The 19,345-nt window shown below is 37.9% G+C and overlaps 1 protein-coding gene across 7 annotated transcripts in view; it reads left to right on the plus strand.

Moving 5' to 3' along the window:
* The window catches only part of ERC1 (ELKS/RAB6-interacting/CAST family member 1), a 304,598-nt gene that overhangs the window by 176,892 nt on the left and 108,361 nt on the right, over nucleotides 1–19,345 (plus strand). For 5 of the 7 annotated variants that reach the window (XM_064458288.1, XM_064458316.1, XM_064458321.1 and 2 more), the window contains one exon: nucleotides 2,961–3,092. The exons of the other annotated variants lie outside the window; for them this stretch is intronic. In XM_064458288.1, coding sequence (XP_064314358.1) covers nucleotides 2,961–3,092 — 132 coding nt within the window. The remainder of the gene's footprint in view (nucleotides 1–2,960; nucleotides 3,093–19,345) is intronic. 7 annotated transcript variants of the gene reach the window in all.

A 19,345-nucleotide genomic window follows, 5' to 3' on the forward strand; every position in this document is an offset into this window, starting at 1 on the left:
ATATCATCGTGCAACTTCACCAAAATACAGGAAGATAAATTTTCCCTTGGTGTCATATTCTAATGTATATATGAAGCAACTCAAGTTGCACTCTAGTCCGCTGCTTCAGAGAATCAGTCACTGCAGGAAAGAAGTCATAGCTGTAGTTATAATTAACAGAAGTTTTTCTCTCAGAGTTTAATGCTTATCACAATAAAGATAGAATACTTCATGTAACTAAACAGAGGAAAGCGGCAGCAGCACAGGTTAAGGTCAGCATAAGCCTGTCATATTTCAGAGTTTAGAGCCAAACAAGTGGAAAAACATGCTGCTAAGTTAAAAGGCAAATGCTGGTTCACTTTTATTTACTTTTTCTCTATTAGTATGTTTTGCTTGAAACAGCAGCTTACATTTTAAAAAATAATAATTCAAATGCTGAGCAATTAGTCATGAATCAAAGAGCTAGAAACAAAAGAAAAGTGTCTTAAGAGTATTCTGCACGAGTGGAGGTGCTCTCTGGCTAAGTCTGCTGCCCTCACCGGGCATCGGTGTGGTTCTGTAAGGTGGTTACACATTTTGTGACACTGTTACAAGAGTAAACTTGCATGGCTTTTAACTGGGTTCATCTGGGACAGAAAGTGAAAACTTGTAACTAAGCTGTCCTTACTGGATGAGTATTAGACTGAAGTTAAAAGATAATCGTTTCTAGGCAGTTCTTTGTAAGTCAACGCTGGACGTTTTTAAACTTGCAACCTTTTAGGATATATATAAAAGTTTGTGTATTATTTTAGGGAAAACAATTACATATGACTGCAGACTTTTCAAGTGCAGGTAGTGTGGCACTGTCTTGATCAGTTTTGGTACCATCAATTGCTCTTCTTCCTGTCCCTCAAGAGTTCACCTGTCTGAATAGAGCACTATGTGGTGTCAAGGTTAACAGAGTGTCGAATTCACCGCTTAAACATTTGCCTGGGATGAAGAGTGGGCATACCTTACGTGTTAGAATGTTTTATTCTGCATTCTTGTTTTAAGGCAGTTTCCATTTTACATGCAGCTGTTGAAATGAACTATTCCCATTTCTGTTGTTTGAAAGGGAGAGCTACACTTCCACACTTCCTTGGGTATTCATGAATAACATATCAAGAAGTAGGGTTGATATTTATTGTGGAATACAGATAGACAAATAAATATTTTTAATGTCTGGCACAGTTAATATTCTGTGCTGAGTTTTTTGTAAACTTGTTATTCATCTTTTTGATGAGTCTTTGGTTAGGCTAATCATAACCATAGAGTAGTTTTGGAAGATTATTACCAGTGTTTCAGAAAGATTCAAAAAGTATGAAAACATGTTTTGCAACTCCTATTTTTGAAATTAGGATCTCTCCATTTGTTTCTTTAAAAATCAGCAATTACTTGCTCTATGAATCCACTTTGGAAAGCAACCATCAGCAGAAAGCTCCTCTGCAAAGCCTAACAAATGGTGTTGCCTGTACTAGTGGCTGGATACCAGCCTTTCTCTACACAAGGGCAGTGATGCCAGAGGTCTCACACTGGTCTGATACAAAGCTTTGCATCTCTGCTGGAACGCTCTATTGAAAGTGGCAGTTTTGAGACTGCCAGAAATGGTCTTCATACAAGAAGTATCCTTGGTGATGTATCCCAAGTCCTAGAAAGCAGGAATTCAGGAATAAGTCAGGTTCATTCTTTAAACGTCAATGACTAATTTTTGCATTATGAAGGTTGCAAGGTCAAATTTTTTCCAAGTCAGTCATCTTTTTCCTTATTCTTTATATGGTATGAAACACTTTCAGAGAAACAGTGGAAAATTTCAGTCCTAAATACAAAAGGACAGAAGACAAAGGGGTAAATCTGACAAAAAGCAAAATGCGAAAAAACAAAGGGAAACATTTTTGATTCTTCCACTGCTGCTGAGATGGCTAAAAAGTTCATGTGGTAACTTGAATATATATATTAATATCTCATCTGAACTCTATGATCTAAACCAATCTGCAAGACAAGCGATGCAGAAATCTTCCATCAAGCTGCTCATTTCTGATGGATTTGTTAAGCAGCCATGGTCCAAGACATTCACAGATACCTGTGAGGACAGCCTGCTTTGCAATCTTTTGTCCAAGCTACTACAGCAGAAGCAGGAGATGTACATTTATTTTCCTAGCAATATTAAAGTAAGGAGGGTCTCCTTTACAAATAACAATACCGTTAATTTTTTATATAATTTTTTGAAGTTATAGTGTTTGTATAAACCAATAAACCAGTATATTTTCTGAGGAGCAATACCGTTTTCTTCAATGGTCTTTGAGTATATGTGGGACTTCAGAACTTGCAACTGTGAGGACGCTCTTAATCAGCGAATGAATTTTAAGGGAATCTTGATACTTGAATGTCTGGGATTCAGACAGCCCAGATGAACCCTTCATAATTCTTAGACAGTTTTTGATGAAAACTTCCTTAAAGACTTAATCTGAACAATGGAAAACTCTGTTGGGTTAATGTTTGCTTTTCTCTCCCTTAACCTGGAAATGGCAAGTTTGAAACTGCAGCGCTGTTTCCCTTCTTGCCACACCTGCTGGTGAATGTGTGAGCAAATGGGCAATGCTAAATGCCTGCTACCTTCCCACCAATTCTGCTTCTGTGCTTCTTTGGAACTGCTTACTAATCTTTATTTACCAACAACCCTTGCTTATCTATGCTGTATAATCTGACAAGACTGTGGTATATCCAACACAGAGGGCAAGCACTCTTGCTTTGAGGTCCTGCTTTACTAGCATTCTTCTTCTCTTTACTGTAGTCTTCCTCCTACTCTTGCATCACATCATCCTTCTTTCCTTTGTGTGAAGATGATTTGCCTGCAGTTGCGCCTTGGGAGGGAGAACCACATTTTATTTGGCGTAAAACTTGGTTGGTTAAAAGGATGTAGTTCCAAACAAGTCGTCTTCACCTAGTCTTCCATCATTTTCCAGGACAATCTACGTAAAAAGGATGATCGGATTGAAGAATTGGAAGAGGCACTCAGAGAAAGTGTTCAGATAACTGCAGAGCGGGAAATGGTGCTAGCACAAGAGGAGTCAGCCAGGATCAATGCTGAGAAACAGGTCTGCAATCTTATAAAGTCACTGGTAGTCCTCTTAGGAAAGTAACCAGACAGTAAAGTACTGTTTTCCGTGCTTTACTGTGAGACACAGCTGGTTTTGTTTGATGATCCTGTATCTCTGTTCTAACATAAGTAACAGAACTCAAAGTCTGCAAAGCCTTCATGATAAGTTGTATTTCATAGGTAAGATTTTCATGAAATTAAAGGAAATATAAGGTATCCTGAGCTTTAAAATATTATTTTAAGTAGTAATTCTTCTGATCTGTCTTGCCTGTCAGAGCTATCTTCCTATGTGTAAGCATACTTACGTTCACTATGTTGTTCATTGAATGTATTTTAAAACAATTTTTATTAGCATACTTGTGGTTATAGACCACAGTCTTGTTGTACTTGCAAAACAACTGGATAAAGAGACAAATCCCTTGGCTTGAGCCAAGCATACACACAGAAAATACGCGTATGTGTGTTGAAGCCACAAGTGTGCACTTTTATGCATGAATTGATTCTGTGCCCCTGCTGAGGTACTCTGAAGAATCGTGTATGTGCCTGATTTTAACTCATGTTAAGTAATCATCAAGAAAACATGCCATAAGTAGTGAATAAAATTCCATGAAATTTTGATAGAGCTCTTATTGTGCTTTTTGTGAGCCTCTTCAGTGTTTTTCACTGTGCCTTACTTGACCATAATAAGCAAACAGGAGCGTTTGGTCAGTTGCACTGTAATGTCATGATGTCTTTGTTGTTTATGTAAAAAAATTCTCACTAACTGCACTTCAAAATGTTTTGAGAGGTTTTTTCCAACGTGTATTCTTATATCACATACTTTAACTAAAAAGAAGATATAAATACCTTAGTAATAATCCAAGTTTTCAGGAAGAAAGCAACTGTTTCTCTTTAGGCTAAAGTCAAGCTCAGCTGTTTGATGATAGACATATTGAGGATAATTCTGGTTGCTGTACCATAAAATCCTGGACAATGTTAGAGTGTTCACTTTCAGGAACGCCTTCTTTCCAAACTTCTTGTAGGCTTTAAAAAAATTGGATGAAATAGAAATAGTAACTAGGTAGTGAATACCACATCAAAGATTAGATGCCCTTGAAAAGAAAATCTGTATCTTACAGTGGAGTAGGTTCTATGCTGAGATGCAAAAGTAAACAAAATAGTAGGTGTTTTGATGCCTAGAATGTCACAATGTTTTAATTTTTGTTACAAGATAAAGTGACCATTTTTATATTCTTTGAGCATCTAGAAGCTCGTAGAACTCACCCTTTTGTGATGTCTGTGCTTGAAATGCAGAACAAGCACAGAATGAATTTTTTGAGGGAAGGTTTTGAAGAAGGTAGAGTGTGTTCATTTTGTAGGGGTTAGAAGTACTGAATTAGAGAAGTAAGCACAAAGATGAACACTTACAGATTTCGTGCACGCATAATGTAGGCATGTATTAGAGGATGATCGTAGGTCATTTCGGTATTGAAAGTGAAAGATGGGTAGAGTACAGTTTGCAAAGGATGAGTAGCTTACATTTGATTCACTAGCAAAGGGGCATGCTAGTAGCATTAACATCATCAAAGCTACTGACAAGATTACTGCATAAATGGGCACAACCTGCACAAGAAAGATTTTGCATAGATCCAGACACAGGATAAATCCTACCCATGGACTTTACTTATATAGATGCCGTCAGAAAAGTCTTGTATTAGAGATATTCCATGAAAGAAATTCTGCAAGTTTTTAAAAATAACCTTTTAAAGGAGGTTTGAGTCAAAGATACTATCAAGATTAATAAAAATACAAAAGTTCTGTTTTAGATTAAAAGAAGTGAAGTAGTGAGGAGGTTTTCAGTCACGGGAGGGTTAAGAGGACTCCTTTTAATCCTGTTGAACGTGAGCTCCTCATAAATGTCTGTCCACTGTGAGCTGTTAGCAGCTGGTTTATTATGGAGTCTGGGTATGGAGATGAGTCCAGGTTAGTGAAAGAGGGAACTGTTGTCGTAGAAGTGAAGTTTTATTTATACATGAGGCATCCTAAAACAAGAATACGGAAAGAGAATAGTGCTTTGGGAATATGCACAAATTTCAGGTTTGGCAGTAAGGAGGCTTTTCAGAAGAATTCACCAGGAAAGCCTGGCACAGAGTGAGATCAGATGGTCAGAGCTTGGTGAAAAGGGGGAAATAGCTGGTGTATAATGTGAAAGATGAGGCAAGGCAGGGAAATATGCAGTCTGATGGCCATAAGGATAAGTGAGAGAGAATGAGAGGAGAGGAAGAGAGCCAAGAGAAGTAATATTTGTGGGACAAGATTGGTGGAATATGGTGGGCAACAGCATCGTGAAAAGAAATTAATTTGGATGTAGTAGCATATACAGAAGTGAGGAGGAAAAAGGACGGATTGGAAGCAGCGGGGATCGGAAGAGGGAAGAGTCAACATCTATGCTATCACTGATGGACCGCAGTGTCTTAGTCCAACAGAAGAACTAAACTGCCAGCTGTGACCAATTATAGTTTTTAAAATTTGATCAACAAGATGGCATGAATGAAAAGCAACTGGAGTATCCAGTTCCAGAGAGCTGCTGTGCCCCATTTCGTCCAATAGGATTTTATTTTGGTATCAATTAAATACAGCCAAGTAATAGACTGATGGCAAGTCAATGTTTTTCCGAGGTGAGGAGGAGACTTTCTTTCAAATGTTTTTCACTTCATAATCCTTCAGTTACTTTAAAAGAATGCCTTTTTTGTTTTATTATGTTCTGTGGAGGTTCTTTGTTGAATTGTGAAAGACACCCTTAGATAGCTTTAGAGTTTTAAAATGCAAGGCTCTTTTTTCTATACAATATTAATGGTAAATCCTTAGGTTTTTACAACCTATAATAGGCTAGGATCATTCTTAGACCAAGTATGAATGATAGATGTGGTTTTAAAATGTTACAGTTATCCAAACTGATTATAATTTGTTTTTAATTGCATGCTTTTTCTTTCCTCTTTTCTGTTTATATTGTTTTCTACCCTTCTGCCACTTCACTGCCTGTCTGAAGCTGTTTAATGAGTCAGTGCATGAGGTCAACCATTTTGGCTTTAAGTGGTTCAAGGTATGAGGACATCTCATTTGTGTGTACCTCTGCCCCAATATTTAATGTTGTTTTTGTAGCCCTGTGTTGTGTAATCCTACCCTCCATCATCTCATGATGTATGGTTTCCTGCTATTTTACAGGCTTCAGATTTGAATTACAGTGTCCATGAAGCTACTTGGGATTTCACGGTTCTCAGATAACTCTTTCAGATTAAAATCTTGCTCTCTTTAATCCAGTGTTTGAAAATATCCTGGCAGTGTGTATTAACTGAGGCAGTGGGTTAACTGTGTTAATACACAGTTTATATAAGTCAAGATGTCTCCAGCTGACTAAAGCTTTCTGTTTATTTCAGGTTCTTAGGCCTGTTCTTTCTTTCATCTATCACAAAAATAAAATCAGGCTTTTCCTGCTGGGAACAGTGCACCCATTGGATTTGACATAGTTTGATTAACCTTCTGTGTAACAGAAACCCTGCCATACAGAAAGCAGATGAGGGAGTCTTACGTAGATGGGAAGACTTCAGAGTTCTTCAAGTTCTTTCTTTCTAATTTATTCACCTGGGGTTTTTTTGGTGCACCTGCTGAATCCTCTATGTAAATATTACTGTAAACTCCTTACAGCTGGGGGTTATGTGCTGCTGTGGCTGATCCCACTAATTCAGCACTTTAGCTTGAAGGTCAGAAGGTATATGGAGACTTCTTTTTAGGTACTCTCCATAAGGCTGAAGGTAGGATTTCTCAGATAAATACTTCTGTCAAAAAGTTCTTTCTATTAGAGATGGCAAAACCAAATGTAGATCCAGGCACTTTTTCTGAATTAACCAAATCTGAGTTTACTTTAGTAAAGCTATCATTATGTTCCTCAGGGGAAAAAAAAAAAAAAAAATCCCAGCTCAAAAATACAGTGGTAGTTTTATGTCCCTAGGAAAATCTGATGGAAGTCATCTTTGACAAAAGGGCCTGCCTTGCTCACAAACTTTCTTTCATTGACCTGGTGCATCTTACCATGCCTTCCCCTGCAGTGGGAGGAAAGAGGTTATCAGCTTAGTCATAATCAGCACCATTCCCAGAAAAATGCTGAAAACGTGTTTTGATCTTCACAAAGAATAAGGCCCTTTGTGTGGAACAAAGGTTCAGGTTCTGTGATTCAGCGTCAATCAATAAAACGTAGCGCCAGGTCCTTGGCTCAAGGAGCACAATATAGAATTACTTGCATTTTGAGCCTTGATTATTGGGAGGGCATAGTTCACAAATGTGTACTGACCGAAGATGCTTATGCCTTCCCTCTCTTTGCTCACATTCATCCCCTTACTTCACTGCACATGCCTTCAGTTTTCCCAGCCTGGGTCTTTCTGGGGCCATGCTGTGAAATGGAGCAGTGACCTAATTCATGATAAGAATTATCTTATTTTTTGAAGTTTTTTTTTCATGTGAACCAATTTGCTGATCTTGTTCGTGGATCCCCACACAGCACTTGAGGCAAATCTGAGGAATTATTAAACTGTGGGGACAGGACTGAGAAATGGAGCCAGGAATTGCTTAGTATTATTACTGAAAATATTTTTACCAGAAGCTGTTATTGTGGCGTGTACAGTAGGCTGCTGTTTCTATGCATGAGATGGTACACTGCCTGACCTCAACATATGTTTCTCTATCTTATTTTATTTCCTTCAAATTTGAAAAGCAGTAGGTTTTAGAATTTTAGATGGTATTTCTGCTGATAGTAGTGTGGCTCTGTTCTTTCAAGAATATCAACTACTGCTTAAATGCACTCTCTGTATAGTACCAGCTAACATCTAACTCCTTACCCTAAAATGTTGTGGCAAATAAACGCATCAAATACGGGCCGTTACCTGTTCTTTCCTTCCTCCCTTAAGTAGTTACCTAAACTGAAATTTTGGAGTTGGCAGTCTGATCTTGACACCTTCCATCAACTTTTTTGAATACAGTTCTCAGTATTGAAGATACAGTTCTCAGTGGGAAATTTTAAATAAGGTTAAGTGCATAGACCTATAAATAGGTTTATCTGTGCTCAAACACTGTGTATTTTTATCCTACACAGGGCAGGTTTCTCTGCTTTGCCTTTTGAGAAAAAATAAAATATTTAATATTGTAATAGGAATGTATTGTTTAAATGTATTTTCTTATGCTAATTCTCCTCTCCCATTATCTGTATAAGTTATTTCAGCAGGACTTAATATTCTTTGAGGCACATATTACATGTAAAATATGTTGATAACAAGGCTTCTGAAACTCTCCATCACATATGCCTACCTCAAAATTCATATCTGTTTATTAAGGAAAAATAAACATGGAATAGGTGAATAACTGAGCCAGAACCTCCTTCACAGTTTTCTCCTTTTTCCCCGTTCCCTGTTCACCAGGATTTTCCCGTTGTAAGTACGAGGTCTGCAGAAGTTCAAATATAGAGTGCAGCCTCCAAGAGCTTTTTCTCTCTTACCTATCAGTTACTGTAGAGAAATTCTAGCCAAGTTTTGTATGATACCTCTCATTTGCACTTCCGTCAGACCACCATTCCAGTCCTGTTTTAACCTTCTAGCATATATTACTTAGACTACCTTTTATTACAAGAATAGAAACTACATTTACAAGAGGATTATTATGTATTGGACCCTATGCTATCACATGTCTTCTAAAAATGCAAAATAAATTAACACACATACCCTTCTGGCTGAGTATTCTGTTACTGAAATAGATCTGAAATATTTTCTCAAATATGTTGAGTGTTGGAATTGTTTCACAGCACAAATTCTGACGCATTAAATTACTTCCTACAGGTCACTGTAAATGGAAAATATAAAGTGGAATTTCTCATTAACCACTTGCCTATAGGTGCTTTCTGAGCACCACAGAAACGTCAGAATTCTGACTGCTCTGTAACAGTTGCTGAACAGTTTGCTTTTAATGAATGTTTTTGTCTCTTCTTCTGTCTCTCCTAATGAGAAGTTTGATAAACCAAGTGATTTGAGATCAAGGCATCCAAGGCATGCTTTGGGGGTGAAGGTGCTGGAGCCTCAGTGCTTCCCACTGATTTCTCTAAGCAGTTTACATTCTCTTTGGCTGAACTCCTCTTGAATATTTTCTGCAAAGCTCCTTTCTATAAAAGTCTGCCAAACTCATTTTGGTTTTTGAGTGTATGTATATACATACATTTGTGTATTTAATTCATATTAAGTGTATGTAATTCATATTTGTTTATATATATCATTTATGTATTTAATTCATATTAAGTTAAAAAATCTATGCTAAAACCTTATAGTTTGATTTCTTTTACTGGTATAAGTTGTTTAAAGAGCTTTTCAACTCCATTGTCAACCTGAAGTATAGTCTTGCCATTGTTCTTCATTCTTTTGTCTGATTTTTTTCCTTTTGTTAGAGGAAGCACTTTGGCTAGGTAAAGTTGACTGTGCTCTGTGTCCTTGTCAATGAGTATGTTTGCAGTCTTTTTTCAGAAGCAGTGCTTCTCCCTGAAGTTACTACTTCTCCCCAGGATTTTAAACGGATTGCATAGCCTCTTCCTTTAAAAATACCCAGGTTTTTATTGAGTCACACTCCTTACGTGGGAAGGGTGATTCAGTATGTAATTCCTTCTTATTCAGTAACGTACCTTTTAGGAGGCGTAAGAGACTGAAATTTTTATTCTTTTCTGTCTTAGATGTGTTCAGCTATGCCTAGCTAGGGGTTGGTGGATTTTTTTTTTTCTCCAGTAGGGAAGAATGAATAAGAAAAAAACATTAATACGTAGAAAATCGTGCCCAAAGACTTTGGGACAGAGTTATTTTTCTAACACTGTAGGGGGAAAAAAGGTCTAAATCTTTTGGTTATGTTTAATTTCTTGCACTCATTTAAGGTTACAATGTGGGCAAAGTTTAATGGCTTTTAGGAGACCTGGGGACACTGAAAGGATAATTAACCTCTGTTCAAAATACACATTGAGTGTTGCCCCATATGAGTCACCTTTTTATTTAATGAAATGAGAAATACTGATGGAAACTGTTTGGAAACTGATGGAAATTTGGTGCAAATGCTAATTTTAAGACAATTTGTCTGGATTTTTATGCCTTTTATTGTTTTACATATAAATACTGATTTGACTTTATGCATTTTATCGTAGTCAAGTATTCTAGACAAAGCTTTATCTTGACCTGTTACATGGTTTTCTCATGTACTACCTCTAGGTAGTATTTTATTTCTTGTGGCTCAAGAGAGGATCAAAGTACCTTCAAGTCTGGTTTGACGGAGAAAGTCATGCAGGTTTGATTACATTAATGCTTGCTTGGAATTGTGAGGACCCACGCAAATACTTGTGTTAATATTTGTTTCAAGCTAGTCTTGTGCTTTTTCCATTTGGAATTTCTTTTCCACTTTCCAGTTGTGTTCTTTAACTGTGATCTTAGATGCAAGTGTGATACAATAATATTAGAGCAATATAAAAGTTCATTAGACTTGCACATTAGATTCATAAATATCTTCATATTTTCATCTGTCATATTTTTTGACATAATTGATTTTTCCCCAAAATCCATGAAGTGCAAGAAAAGAAATTGTATTCATTTCCAGATCATTCTCTTATATAGAAAAGCACAGAAGAGTGACAGACCTGAGGTTCATTAAATTGAGGATGTCTCCTCTATTTCAAACATTTCCTACTCACACAAAAGCTTCCAAACTTTGTTATACTGCTCTTTTACCATCAGATTCCTTCGAACCCTTCACTGAATTTCAGCCCAAGTTCAGCTGGCTCAGTATGGGGGGATTACTTTTTAGCTGATGTGTCTAGGTTCTGCTATTTGTTTTCTGTTAACTACAATGCTAAAGATTTGCTTGCACAAGTTAGCAGAAGTGGAAGTTTTCCTGAGCTTGCCAATGAGACTGTACTTCTTCAATTAGCCACGTGTTCAACCTTCATGTGGCAATGCATGTGCTTTCACATAATAACTGATTTTGTGTGTTTATGTTCATGATCCTTAATGTCTTTTGGGAGAAGGGTGTTAAAGTTGTAGGTGGAATTAGCATACCATTTTTTCAATACTTGTAGTGAATTAATACATTATCCCAGAATTTTTCTTTTTGGAGAAGCGACCAATGCTGTATAAAGTAACAATCTATGCTATGTTATGTAGCACAGCATTAAATATTTACTTTGAATATTATTCAGTTATGTCTAAACTGTCTGCCATGGTGACATATCCTAGCTAACCTGAAACTGTCTAAAATGCAGCAAAATGGAAATCAGCATGATCTACAGAAAGCTTGTGAAAAACTGCTGAAATCCTTGGGCAATTAATCTGAGCTGAAAGGCTTCCTTTGGCCCAAATACTACTGCTACCTTAGCAGCAATCACAGAGATGTACTCTAAGAAAGGTCAAGTTATTTTGAAGATGTCCATGTTTGGCGTTGTGGCTGGAGTATCATGAATTAGCCGTATTTCTAGAGATTTTGTTTGGATGTAGGAAATTGTGCCAAATGGGTGTGTGCAAAACTGTGCGGGATGTGCTAAATGTGCTAAATTCTAGTTTCTCTGCCTCTGTAGAGATTTTTAAATGGTGATCAAAATCCAGGTTTTTTGCAAGATTGTTATCCCTTGAATTGTTATCCTTGAAATAGTGATTGCTGTTCTGTTCCCAAGGGGCTGTAGAGATTCATTGCTAGCCACAGAAGGTAAACACAAGACAGTTTCCTAAGACTGTAGAGCCATGTAAAATAAAACAGGATAGCTTCCTTTAGTATGGTTGCAAGGATTAAATGAGAATACTTCATCGGGTAATGGTTCCAGCTGAGGGAAATGCAGAAATAAAATTGTAACTTGTTATAGTTTTGAGATACCAGAGACTACAACAGATTTCTGTCCTCAATAGAAATCAGAATTCAGTCTTCGACTTACTTTTTCCAGGCCTAACTCAAATATTTTGTATGTGTTAAGCAGAGACAATTATTGCTTCCTTCTGAAGAGCTCTTGTCCCAGCAGTAGGCTGTTGCTTATTTATATGGCTTATGGCCCTCATTTAGGAGATACAACTGTCAGAGCTACCTCCAAGCATCCTAACAGGACACAGCTGTGACTTATTCAGGCCTGAAGTCTGGCAGCTCAGAAGTTTTCTCTTTTCCAAACATCTGTGAATTTTGATTCCTCCTTCTTCATACAAGAGCTCAGTGGTCTCAGAATATAAGTAAAAAGCACTCTTGATTGATACTTAAGTAACGTACTCCTTGACAAAGACTCGTCTATTTCTATTTCTGTGGGTTCTGCAGGAGTAACATTGTACTGTCAGATATCGTCTGCTCAGTCTAGTATTAGTGCTCTTCATTGCCTAGAGCCATCAGTGGAGACAGTAAGGAGCAACGCAGAGATTAATTCCATTATCAGATGCTTTTTTTGTAACTAATGTTTTTGTTGAGAGACCAACTCATGGAAACAGGAGACATCAGCTGTCTAAGTGTCTCACTTTCACAGTGATAAGAAAATTTGCATTCAACTACAGTATGCTGAAGCTTTTCAGACTATAGTCTTTTGTCTTCTCTCTTTATCTTTCTTCTCTCCTTTTTCCCAGTTAATAAAGCAGGAATGGGACAGTGGCACCAGTTCTGTTAAGCCACTAACACACTGTATTTTATCAGGGATGCTAAATGAACAAAATCCTAACAAACTAAAAATCAAAGGTACAAAGACTTAAGAAAGTCACACACTAATGTAAAGAAACACAAAGTTCATCTCTAAAATTACTGTTGCATATTACACGTGATCAGAAGATTCTGCCTTGTCTCTGGAGAACTGATAATCCACCAGCAATTTTCACAGCTTTGACACTAACTCCCTTCTTCATCGAGACTAAAACAGGACTCCTCTTCCCCATGTGCAGTCTGCCACAGCCCTCTAATGGTATACACAGTTGACCTTGACAAAAGGGGCGCTGTAAATCTGGCATCCTCTTTGAAATCGAAGCTAATGTGATGTATAGAAACATCTTAATTGTTGCACAATGTTCTGCTGTGTTTATTTCTGAATGGCTTTAGATAGGATCTTCAACTAAGGAATTTCAACTATTGGGGGGGGGAAGAAAAAATTCATTTGTCTGTATAGGATCTTATGGCAATGTTCATTAACAGTGACCACACTTAACTGAAGAAGTTATACAGGGTGATAAGCATAGTGTAGAGAAGAATGCTTTCTTTAGGTGAACATTGGTTCAACTTAGGCTATTTTTATGGTGCCTACAGTTACAGAATAAAAATGAAGGTAAAGGATCTTAGCCCCTTATGTATCTGCTTCAAAAGGATTAGTGGTCTCACACTGTCGTAGTGGAGAAGCCGGTAGCCATGATGCATTCCTCTGTCCACCTACAGGCATATGCATACTCATGCACTGGTGGTGAATAAGAGGGCCTTGATGTGGAGCCAGAGCTCCAGCCTGTGTGGTAGGGCAGAGCCATTCTGTTTTATACCCTCCTGCTATTCTTCTAGTTGAGGGCTGTCCTTACCTTACAAACCAGAAATTACGTCTGAATTTTATCAGGGTGGGGGGAGAGATTTTTCTTGTTATTTCTTACTTATTTCTCTCATTTCCCTCTGATATTTTTAGCTCTCAAAAATCTAAACCTAAGAGCTTTCCCAGTATCTATTAGAATTTGAAAGTTGTTCCCTTAATTCAGAATATCCAAGAATTTAGTTAAGTGTCTTGGATATAGTCTTTAAGAGTACCCAAAGCCACCCTACTGCTTTCACAAAAATGGGGCTCTGATGAAACCATAATTCATTTCCCTCTTATTTTGTGTAAAGGTTTATTAGCTTGTGATTTAAGCAAACCATCTGGTCCTGCTGGCAACCCAAGTTATGTCAGACTTAATGCTTTCTCCCTGTAATATGTTACTTGAGGCAGTTAAATTACATACTTAAGTCCCAAGTCTGGCCTGTGCTTTTTCCATGTCTTAACATCTGTTCTGGGAAATTTTTCTGGGATCCAAACAAGTTTGCAGGGAGCGAGAACTCTTGTCTTTGTCTTTCTTTTCAAGTCTATTTCTTTCCCTTCTCTCTGTCCTGCACTCTAATCAGCTGAACTAAGTAAAAGATAATGCAGAAATTTGCAGTCCCTTTGTCATTTCAGTAATGTACACAGTGAAATGAAAAATAGTTTAAAAACTCGAGCTGTAGAAAAGTAGGAGACTGTCCTCTGAGAGAGTGAGTGACACTTTGAGAAATGTTAATTTTTTTTTTCAGTCCTTGTAGTGTTCTTACTACTGGCTTGCAATTGCAAGACTTTTTGTTTTGCTGGCCTAATTTATTTTGGGCAAAAGTACAGATTTCCAGTACATTTTGTCTTGTAATGCAAATTTCTTGTTTTTACAAGAAAGGTCTATGTTCAGAAAGCCAATAATTTTAAATATACAAGTTAGCCTGCTGAGGTGGTTTTGAAAATAAGATCTCTAGCAATTGATTTATACAATGCTCATGGAAAATTAATTGTTCATGCTGGTATTTGTATCTGTAGTCTCTAAAATTTCATCAGTTTGTATTCTGCCTGGAACTTTTGAGGCACAACAATTAATATAAACAGCTATTTCATAGCCCACTGTGTCTGTCTGTACACTGAAAGAAATATAATTTCTTTCATTCAATCAGAAACATAAAAATGTGTCTGTTTTTAGCTATGTAATTAAACATTAAACTATAAGTTTCCCATCTGTTGCTGCACATAAAGTGCTGTATCTCCAGTATAGGAGTAGGGTTCTTCATGTAATAGTCAAGTCCCTTTCTCATGCCCTTTGAGACTTTTAATTATGGACTGATATGCAGTCTTTTTTGCTGGATCAAAAGAAAAAAAAGGACGAGGAAGGAACAGTAACAGACTGACAGATACCTTGGACCATCTGGATGGTTGAAACTTTAGCTGTATCAGTGAAATACCTCATGAGGTTCAACAAGGCACTAGTGATAGGATGAGAGGAAATGGCCTCAAGCTGGCTCAGGGGAGGTTTAGATTGGATATTAGGAAAAATTTCTTTACTGAAAGAGTGGTCAGACATTGGAACAGGCTGCCCAGAGAGGTGGTGGAGTCACCATCCCTGGAGGTGTTATAAAAATGTGTAGATGTGAAACTTCAGGGCATGTTTTAGGAGGCATGGTGGTGTTGGGTTGACAGTTGGTTTTGATGATGATCTTAGAGGTCTTTTCCAACCATAATGATTATATGATTCTAAGGCTAAGTGCAAGGTCCTGCACCTGGATTGGGGCAATCCCCAATGTCAATACATATGGGGGGATAAAGTGATTGAGAGCAGCCTGTGGAGAAGGACTTGTGGGTCCTGGTGGACGAAAAGCTGGACATGAGGTGGCAATGTGCACTTGAAGCCCAGAAGGGCAACCATATCCTGGGCCGCATCAAAAGAAACATGGCCAGCATGTCAAGGGAAGTCATTCTGCCCCTCTGCTCTGCTCTGGTGAGACTCCCCCTGCTGGAGTACTGCATCCAGCTCAAGAGTCCTCAGCACAGGAAAGACATGGACTTGTTGGAGCAGGTCCAGAGGAGGACTACAAAAATGATCAGAGGGTTGGAGCACTTATCCTGTGAAGAAACGCTGAGAGAGTTGGGGTTGACCAGGCTGGAGAAGAAAAGGCTCCAGAAGACCTTATCGTGCCCTTTCAATGTATAAAGGGGGATTATAAGAAAAACGGAGAGAGATTTTTTTACCAAGCTGTACAGTGGCAGGTCAAGGAGCAGTGTTTTTAAACTCTAAGAGGTTAGATTTAGACTGCACGTAAGGAAATTTTTTATTATGAGGGTGGTGAGACACTGGGACTGAGAAGTTGTGGATATCCCATCATCAGAAGTCTTCAAGGTCAGGTTGGACAGGGATTTGAACAACCTGACTGAGTGGAAGATGTCCCTGCCCACGGCAGTAAGGTTGGACTAGATGATCTTTAAAGGTCCCTTCCAACCCAAGCCATTCCTTGGTTCTATGAAAAAATTAATAACAGAGAGAAATACAGTCTCTTCTGCAAAGAGACAATTGTTAATATATGGGCAGGGAAGAGCCTTGTCTAACATTACATATAGTTTTATTTAAGTTTTATATAAGTTTTATTTAAGCCAATTATATACATTTGAACTATGGATGCATTCATGTCCTGTCCCTTAAGACTGGAAAATTTTCCTTTGGAGTGTCTGTGGAGGGCATTCTTTAACTTTTTCCTCTCTCTTTATATGCACATAGCATATAGAAGTGGATTGCATGGGTCACCATTTCAGAATAGATCCTCTGCCACTGCAGATATTTTTCAAGTGCATAGAATTTTACTCCTTTCTTTGCCATATTGATGACTTTGTCCATTGCCTTTTTATGTTTGCAAAGTATCGCTGTAGTGAATTACATCATGTTACTAGCATTCATGATGCATTTGTTGCTTGGATGCTGGCCCAGAATTGCTCTGCTTCTCTGACAAGGTGTAAGCAGAAAATGAAGCTCCAGAGCTATCTTCCTGAGAGGGCTATAGAGGCCTTTTTCAATTTTCTGTGCAGTAGAAAAGTTCACTTCAGGTGATCCTTTATCACTTAGGACAAAGTTCACAAGGGGAAGAAAAAGTTAGCTGCCTCTGCATTGCAATTTAAACATGCTGAAGGATTTGGGGCCCCTGAGGCTGCTTTAGTTAGCCTGTGTGTCTGGACTGACCTTAGGTATTGGAGCCTTTGGGCTCTGATTTTAAGAGGCAACCAACACCAACCATATCAATTGATGTAGCCTTCTTCCCGGCCTGAAATATCTACTGTGTCTCAAAAATTTTCAGTCATGAATTAGTTCTCCTCATATAACAGGTGGGAATTTGAGCTTGCCTGTCTTGATCATTAGTATTCTTCCCAGGAGCTAGTATGGAGGTTGGTAGGATCCCCAGCCTCATTAATATTTTGTATATCCAGTCCCCTTCTCAAATTTACTGTCTTTTTACTGGTTTTTCAGAACTTGACCAAGCACTTTGGAAGCACGTGGCTTCACATTACCCAATGGCCAAAAAGCTTACCAGAAAACACCTCATATTTGGAGATAATGTGCTAACTGTATGTCTGTGCAACAGCCTGTTTTCTGATTGACAGTTGCATCAGAGGAACCTGAAATTATAGTCTGTAGGAGTAGGGAGGTTAAGATGGTAGGCAGTCTCCTGAAAAGGGCTTGATTTTTTTTTAGTATTACATCATTTCTTCTATTTCTTTACGGGCTGACACTGACATGGTAGATAAACTACTTCTGTTGTACTGCCTTTCTCTCCACCTCGGTTTCATGTTTCTAAGGAGATGTAATACTATGTAAAATATTTGTGCTGTGTTGACATTTCCCTTTTCTGTTACTGTGAATCCCATATTGATCAAATTTACATAGTTTGTCCTCTTTCACATAGTTTGTTCAGTCTCTCAGGAACTCTCTCCTCTAATGGAAACTTCATATTCAGCTTCATGTTCTTCCTTAAATATAAGATGTCAGCTGGTCAGGTCACTTAGGGCCTAAAAGCAATAAAAAAAAAATAGTCTCCATTTAAGTTCTCTGCAGATCCATCCTGCTCAAAATACATGAAGACCTTTCAGGCCTGTCTACAGAAAATTGAATCAGGGGTAAGTCATAGATATTCAAAGATATGCTCTGTTTTACATACTATCATTTGCGCAGAGGGCAAAAAGGAGCAAGTGTGCACTCTTTAACACCTTCTGAAGTGGAAACTTTCTAGTTCTAACTGACAGGGCACAAGCTTACCTACGGTTAAATTGAAAATGTCAACAGCATGTGTCTGAAAATGCCTCAGTGTGCCAAGAACTCTGGTTCTGGGCAAATATTTTTTCTTTATTATATAATTAGCTTCTCTCAGGGAAAGAAAAAACTCAAGGGTAGATTTGAAGTTTTTTGTATAGGCTAAATTAGATGTGCTTTGCAAGCAGTTTGCTTCCAGTGACTATTCCTGTATCATTTCTCACAGGACTGCTTACTGGGACATACAGAGTCAGGTCTGCACTAAGATTCATAAGCTGCCAAATAAAATGTTTCATTTTGTGGAAGTATAATTGAAATGCTTCCATGGAATACCTATAACTTGGTGAATCTGAACAATGAAGTCTTTATTGTGAATACAGTCATCACTATTTTGGTGAATTTTGTCTTTAGTAAATTGCATGACAAATGGTACTTGCTGGAGAGGATGAAAGGTAATGGCAGTTCCGTGAACTAAGTTGTTGGCACAGTTTAAAAGCCGCTTGCATTCCAGCCATTCCTAATACATGATTAGATCAATTTTCTGTTAACCTGCAAAACCAGAATATAACCTTAGAATTAAAAGAATTACCAAATGGAGCAATAAGAAAAAGATTAAGTACCTGCAATAACCATTAGCGCAAAGTACTCCTGCAGAGTTAGATCTTGCCATTGAGCACTAGGAGCCTTGGCCTAGTTATCGACCTCTAGCCTCCTTGTGTCTTCTTACAGCATGGAGTTGTTATGCCAGAGATCTGCATCAAGCAAACCAGCCCTTCAGTGTTAGCATCACTAATCTTGGTGACTGGGAATGGAATGAAGGATGTCAGAAATCTTTCAGTCCTAATTATGGAAAAGATGTTGCTTCAGAGATTGTTTTATCTTGGCAACTGACAGATTGACGTAAGCCGTTTTGATTGTTGCAGTTGGCTGGGGGCTTGTTTATTTGAGGTTGTTTTCTGTTATAAGCAGAGGGTTTTGTACTCAGTGTGCCTCTTTTCTTCTCAGTTTAAAGGAAAATGTTTGTGTAGGTGATTCTGATCCACCCAAAGGAAGTAGAAGCTGATGCACTAGAAGCTGATATACTAGTACACCCTCACTTTCCCAGCATGTTACTATTTTTCTCTTTCTAGGCATCAGTTTCTATCCTAGTAGTACTCTTGCTCTTCATTGTTTCTGCAGTTTTTCTTTGGATTCTTTTCTGATATATTTCTCTTTTTCATTTTATGGGGTTTTCTCTTTGTTTTAAAAATTGACAGTTTCTGATCTTGTTTTGCACTCTGAACACTAATAAGACAGGAAAAGTTGGGCTGTTATATGCATGCTAGCCAGTTTGGACTATGTGCCACTGAAATTATCCTTCAGTCTGTTGATTACTGGATGAATTATTGGCTGTACATCTCAAATAGTTTTTGATAATTACATATTTTAAATTTTTCTT

Source organism: Phalacrocorax carbo, chromosome 1 (assembly GCF_963921805.1).
Source record: "Phalacrocorax carbo chromosome 1, bPhaCar2.1, whole genome shotgun sequence".
NCBI classification, from domain to species: Eukaryota; Metazoa; Chordata; class Aves; order Suliformes; family Phalacrocoracidae; genus Phalacrocorax; species Phalacrocorax carbo.